The sequence below is a fragment of the Monodon monoceros genome, unplaced genomic scaffold (assembly GCF_005190385.1).
Source record: "Monodon monoceros isolate NGI ecotype Baffin Bay Population unplaced genomic scaffold, NGI_Narwhal_1 Super_Scaffold_14, whole genome shotgun sequence".
Classification (NCBI taxonomy): domain Eukaryota; kingdom Metazoa; phylum Chordata; class Mammalia; order Artiodactyla; family Monodontidae; genus Monodon; species Monodon monoceros.
In genome coordinates this window covers 13,116,345-13,122,816 of record NW_021703770.1, presented here as the reverse complement: position 1 = coordinate 13,122,816, position 6,472 = coordinate 13,116,345, and the positions used below count along the sequence as shown (strand labels likewise).

The window sequence follows — 6,472 nt, the reverse complement described above, 5'->3', positions numbered from 1 at the left end:
GATTTGAGACCTTCTGACAAAAGAAATAACTTATCATAAAATCAGAAAACTGAAGGGAACCAGAGAAATCATTAGCCCTGATTTTATAGATGATGCCAGTAGGCTACCTTGGGACAAAGTTTAACTAGTGGCAGAATCAGGACTCAAGCTTTGCCTCCTGACTACAAATTAATGCTGCTTTTCTTACTACTTGCTAACTGACTGTCAAGCACATTTCAGATACTGGGTGTTTTTTGTTTCTTTTGCTTGTTCCGTTCCTCTCCTCTCCAGAGGACATAGCTATACAGTCAGAGTTAAAACACCTTTCTTACTCTTATCCAAATTGCCACAAGAGGATGGCACCTCCTCTTTCAGGGTAATTTTCATTCAGGAGTGATTTAGGATTTTGGAGGAGTTAAAAGCTAATGGCTAAGCTGTTATAAAAAAAAAAAAGGGAGTGGGGACTTGGGGTGGGGCTCAGGGCTTGCTGAGGAAGGAGCAGCTGAAGTTGGGGAGTCCTACAGAAGGGCTGCAGGGAACCCCCAAGGTATCTGGATTGGAAGAGGACATTGAGCCTCAGACATGAACAAACTTCCATGGTACGTGGTCCACGGATTGCATGGTCTCTGCATCTGCTACTAGTCTCTCTGGTCACCATGTGCCTGCCAGCCTGTCGTGGATGTGACCATGGACACAACACTGGACCTACCAGGCTCCTCTCTTACCTTCCAGACAAGGTTTTTTGCAGGGTGAATATGTGGTTTTTGAATCACAGGCAGAAGGATGACTTTGGGTACTGGCAGTACCATTTTACTGAAAATCTGGAGTTGCACGAATAGTTCTTTAGAACATAAAACTAAATGGATTTATACACAACAATTACACTCAGCATTTATAAGAGGCAGTACAAAATGTGTTCTGCTTCTACATGATATAAACTGTATATAATACCATGATTTAAACAATATTAATTAATTAGTTCCGTGAAATACATCTTACTCAGAACGTCTGACGTTTCCCACAATAAAGGGAAATAAATGCAGTTCTTTGAGCAGTTGGGTTTCTTTTCATTTCCAAGTTCATTTTAGTGACGGTGGGAAGATTTAAGGATAATCCTTCCACTGAAGACGCAGAAGTCAAAAAACGTCACAGGACTGTTCTGAACTCATCAAAAATGAAATTAGGCACGTGTGCTTCAGCAACCTAAAAAAAATAAGAGTTAATTTTCATAGTGTTATAAGAAGCAATTCAAATTTTTCCATATGAAAATTAAAGACACGAAGACATCCTTTGGAGCAAGGTGAATCACAGGGAAATACTGGGCCACTAACTGAAACCGCCACCTTCTGCTTCTGGTGTCCTACCGCTGGTGTCTAACTTCTTGGCACTGCTGACATCTGAAGGGATGCTATACAGCTCCCTGTCCCCCCACCCCCGCCCCAGACGTGAGCTCCTTGGCTCTTAAAGGCACTTGGATATGCAAGGATGCACATGCCTCTGGGAATTACTAAGGAGTAGTCTCAGGTCACCTCATAATTAACTGATGGCCAACCTCAGTCACTTGCCAGAACGGGACATCTGGCAAGTGACTGAGGCCAGAGGAGGAAGACCCTCAAAGGCAGGCATTCCTTAACTGTGCTGGGGAAGCCCTCAGAGGGGTGGGACTGGGTAAATGGGGTGGAATGTAGAACTAGGTGATCTCCAAGCACTGGAAATTGGTAGTCTTTAAGAGCAGTATTTAATTCTTTTCTGACTATAAAGTTATCACCTGCTAATTAGAGAAAATTTAGCAAATGTAGAGAAGTATAAAAAAGGAATAATCTCTAATCTCAATTCCTTAAGAGAAAACTAAAACTGCTAATTATTTTGTATCAAATTCTTCCAGTTTACACACACTCACACACACACTCAAAACTAGAATCACATAATTTTCTGTCCTTTACTTCTGCTAAATTTTATGTTCTGAATATCCTTACATGTACATCTTGGTGAATTTTTGCATATATACCCAGCAGGTAAATTTCTAGCAGTGGAATTGCTGGGATCAGTTAAGATATTACAAAAGGTTTTTTAAATAGATAAAGTCAAATTGCCCTCTCCAGAGATAAGCAAATTTACATTCCCATTGATAGTACTGAGAAGTCCCATTTCTTTGAAACTTTCCCAAGCGCTGGGCGCCCAACATTTTACTTTTTACCCATTTTACTGTTATTTTGATTCATGTCCCTTTAATGTAAGGTTGAACATCTTCACAAATGTTTCTTGGCCACTTGTATTTCTTTTCCTGAAAACTGCCTGTTTCCTGAAAACTCCCATTTTTTTTTTTTTTCGGTTGGATTGGTTATCTTTTTCTTATTGATCTAGAAGACCACACTATAAGTTAGAAAAAAAAAAAGTGCTTTTAATAGTTTCCCCAATTTTTAAAAAAAAATTTTGAGACATCTGACAGAGAATTGTTTCATTACATTCAGCACTTATAAGAGGTGAAATCTCTAAATCCTTTGTGGCTTCCTCCTTTGGTGTTATATATAGGATGTTCCGCTTTAGCCTAAGTTCTATGAATTTTTTTTTTTTTTTTGCGGTACGCGGGCCTCTCACTGTTGTGGCCTCTCCTGTTGCGGAGCACAGGCTCCGGACGCGCAGGCCCAGCAGCCATGGCTCACGGGCCCAGCCGCTCCGCGGCATGTGGGATCTTCCCGGACCGGGGCACAAACCCGTGTCCCCTGCATCGGCAGGCGGACTCTCAACCACTGCGCCACCAGGGAAGCCCAGTTGTATGAAATTTTTAAAAATTCTAACCCCCCTCCAAGTTATAAACATTATCTGGGATTTTAATTATAACTGCAATAAGATTATAAACTAGAAAGAACTAATACTTGAGTTTCCTCATTCAGAAACGTGGACTTCAAAATTTTATAGTTTTTTCCTAAATATTCTTTCATATTTCTTACAGAGTTTATTATTCTTGGCTATGTTATTTCCTTGTTAATTCTGTCAATAGGATCTTTTCCACATTATAGTTTTGAGTTGGTTATTAGTGTGTTCACTTTGTATATTATGTAATCAGCTTACTTTCTGAATTCTTACTGTTTTAATAGTTTTCCACAAGTTTCTATCGGGTATTCAAGGAAGACAAATTCATTCTCAATAAAACAAATTTGTCTTTTCATTATGCATTTTAAATCTTTCATTTCCTATTCTACTGTCTGGAGCCCGTACAACAAAAGCAGCGGTGAGCGTCAGCATCACCATGTAACTCTTATCGTCCTGACCTTGATGAGAATGCCAGTAGCACTTAGAATTAAGTCTGACCTTGCTAGTTAATTTTAAAAGCATCATCTTTGGTTTTTGTTATAAAAAAGTAACTTTGATTCCTAACCTACTAATTTTTCAAAATCAGAATGGCTTTTCAGCATCTCTTGAAGGTTTTTTTATATTTCAGGGTCAAGCTCTCCACTCTCAGCTAAAACTTACCGAAGTGGAATTACTACTGAGAAAAGAGAAGAGTATCTTAGGAGGTGGAAATAATCTGTCATTTTTGGAAACGGTGGTTGTATAGCACTTCAACCATAGTGTGAACTTAGCCAAACTTGCTGTGGGAACCAGGTTACTGTAGAGATGAAAAACGAAGCACACAATCGTTCTCTACCCCGACCCCTTAAGGAATTCTCCCCTGGAGCTCATCTTAGCTCCTCCTCAACAGGCTGAGCTGCAGACTGGAGGAGGGTGTGGTAGAGGGCAAGAAGAGGGAGGAAGCTGTGTTCAACCCTGTCTTCTCGCAAAGCACTGAACACGTGGAGGAGGGGGGAACATCTTAGAGCCGAGCCGGGAGTAGAGCAGGGCAAGGGGCTCAGACGTGTCCACTGGGAATGAGCCTCTGGACTTCACTCCTCATGGGTCCAAGGCCATGCTTCATACCATCTTTCTACAGAAAGGGCATTAATATTGTTCTTTATCTACTGCTTACCCTCCTGGGTAGCTTTGTGTACCGAACATAATCCTCCAGAAACAGAAGGGCACCCACAACATCTGCAGGCATTTCTGGTATCTTCTGGCTGCAACAGAAGACAGTCTGGATCAGTTAACTGCTTTGTACACAGTGGACCCTCAGTCAAAATACTGAAAGGCTAAAAAAACGACAGATGACTAAATGAAGCCAAAGTAGAGACAAATCTACAGCACCTCCTCCTGAGTCACAGCAAGCCAGATCTTGCTGGCCTATCTTCAGAACACAGCCCGGAGGATGGAATCAAACTTCTCTGAACGGCCAACACGGGCCTTCACCACATGGTGCCTGCTGACCCTTAAGGGTAGCGGAGAAGGAGACTCAGGACCCAGCATCTCATGCAAATAACTTGTTTCTATCCCAGAAAAGCCACCTTTGGGGTGGGGGAGGGGAGAACTAAAGGTTTACAAGCTTTATATCATGTAGGAACTTCCGTGCAATTTGTTCCATTACACACCAGGAACTCGAGCTATGCTGCCCACGAGGTGCTCCCTGACACTCCACTGGAGGGTGGAGCCATCCCTGGGCAGTGGCCCAGTGGGAGGACACGGGCTCACTGAGGTCTGAGCACAGTGTCCAGGATGGCAGAGGGGCAGGCCTGTACTTTCTCTCCACGGAGCTTGCTGATGGTGGTTATGACTCATTCACAATGCGTGCTCCCAGGGCTCCTCGGCAGAGTGACTAAGGACAGGCACACCTTTAATTGCCCCAAACAAGGAGATGTGCCCCGACCTGCTTTACAGAGCAAGGTGAGCAGTCAGTTCCTGTCTCTACTAGGGGGATGATAAGAGGAATTTGCCATGCGAGGTTCCCAGCCCATTCTGTAACATCAATTCCATTTTTTCCTGGTTGGCCTTCTGTACCTTGTACACTGCTCCACTGTGGAGCGGATAAACTGGCCGATCAATGCCAGGAACTGTTCTGTGTACCGGGAATGAAACTGCTTCAGCAGGGTGAGCAGTCCCAGCACGAGTGGCGGCCAATCCACAGGGTCGGCAGGTTTTCGGCAGACCATGCCTGCAAGGACCAACAAATTACAAATTACCACCAAGCGAACTGCTTGCCTTAGGCAACATTCATTTAGTATGAATGTTCGTGAATGTCAAAGTGTCTGGGGCCCACATCATCACTGGCAGGTGATTATGTGAGGGAATGATAATCCAGGATTACATTTTGAATTAGGCCCAGGATTTGGTGGAGGTTTCTAGTGGTCTGAAGGATTCAACATCCTAAAATGGGTAATAATTTTTATAATTACCATCACTGTTTCTTTTGGATTATATAATTAATGGATGCAACTGTAGAAAAATTTAAAGATATAGATAAACGTAAATGAGGAAATAAAAATTGCCTAGAATCGGCTTCTGTTAATGGCAGCATGGCATACTAAATACCTTGAACTACTCTCTTAAATGAAAACATTCAAAATGCTGGATAAAATTTTAAAAGTATCTTTAAACACAAGGTTAAATGTTACACAAGAAAAGAACGTGCAGAAATCAGGACAGTCGAAGAAGGAAATATGTCAAGTGAGTGAGTGAGTGCCAAAGCTGGCCTTTTCACTAAGGATTTCTGCCCAAATCTGGAGACCTTGACCTTCTGCCTGAATGGCTGTATGGGGAACGGGAGACAGACCACAATGTTGAAAACAAAACAAAAGGACGTGGGTTCGAGCCCTGGTCCGGGAAGATCCCACATGCTGCGGAGCAGCTAAGCCCGTGCACCACAACTACTAAGCCTGTGCTCTAGCACCCGTGAGCCACAACTAGTGAGCCCGCATGCCACAACTACTGAAGTCCGCACACCTAGAGCCCATGCTCTGCAACAAGAGAAGCCACTGCAATGAGAAGCCCGTGCACCGCAACCAAGAGGAGCCCCTTCTCGCCACAACTAGAGAAAGCCCGTGCGCAGCAACAAAGACCCAACACAGCCAAAAATAAAAATAAATTAATTTTAAAAAAAAGGCAATCAACCCAATTTAAAAATAGGCAAAAGACTTGAACAGACACTTAACAAAGAAAAATATAAAGAAACAAACAAACAAAAAAGATATAAAGAACGGCCAAAAAGCACTTGAAAAAGTGCTCAACATCATTAATCATCAGGGAAAGGCAAGTTAAAACTATAATGAGATACCATACACACTCATTAGAATGGTTCAAATTAAAAAGACTGAGATGGCCAAATGCTGATGGGTTGTAAAATGGTACAACCACTTTGCGAAAAGGATTGGCAGTTGATTAGAAAGTTAAACTGGTCAGACAGACCCGCAGATCCCATATTTGGGTTTTTGTGAAGACTGGAAAAACTTACTTAAGATGCCAAAACAAGTTACCTAACCCAGGCCTTGGCAATTCCAAATTACTCAATGCCCACTGCAAAAGACTCTAGCCATACTCAGAACATGGAGAAGTAATCCTTTCCAGGTGGAGAACAAAAGTGATGTTTACAACAAAAACTTCCTCTGAATGAGCACCACAGAGATTC

General features: G+C 42.5%; 1 protein-coding gene across 4 annotated transcripts in view; it reads right to left on the bottom strand.

Moving 5' to 3' along the window:
* Positions 1 to 767: 767 nt before the first annotated feature.
* WASHC5 (WASH complex subunit 5) overlaps positions 768 to 6,472 on the bottom strand; it is a 53,387-nt gene continuing 47,682 nt past the window's right edge. For 2 of the 4 annotated variants that reach the window (XM_029222969.1, XM_029222966.1), the window contains 3 exons: positions 4,849 to 5,002; positions 3,947 to 4,034; positions 768 to 1,182 (listed from right to left, as the gene is read on the bottom strand). In XM_029222969.1, the coding sequence (XP_029078802.1) occupies positions 1,126 to 1,182; positions 3,947 to 4,034; positions 4,849 to 5,002 (299 nt within the window). In that variant the 3' untranslated portion in view covers positions 768 to 1,125. The remainder of the gene's footprint in view (positions 1,183 to 3,946; positions 4,035 to 4,848; positions 5,003 to 6,472) is intronic. The other 2 variants (XM_029222967.1, XM_029222968.1) reach the window with 1 other exon arrangement.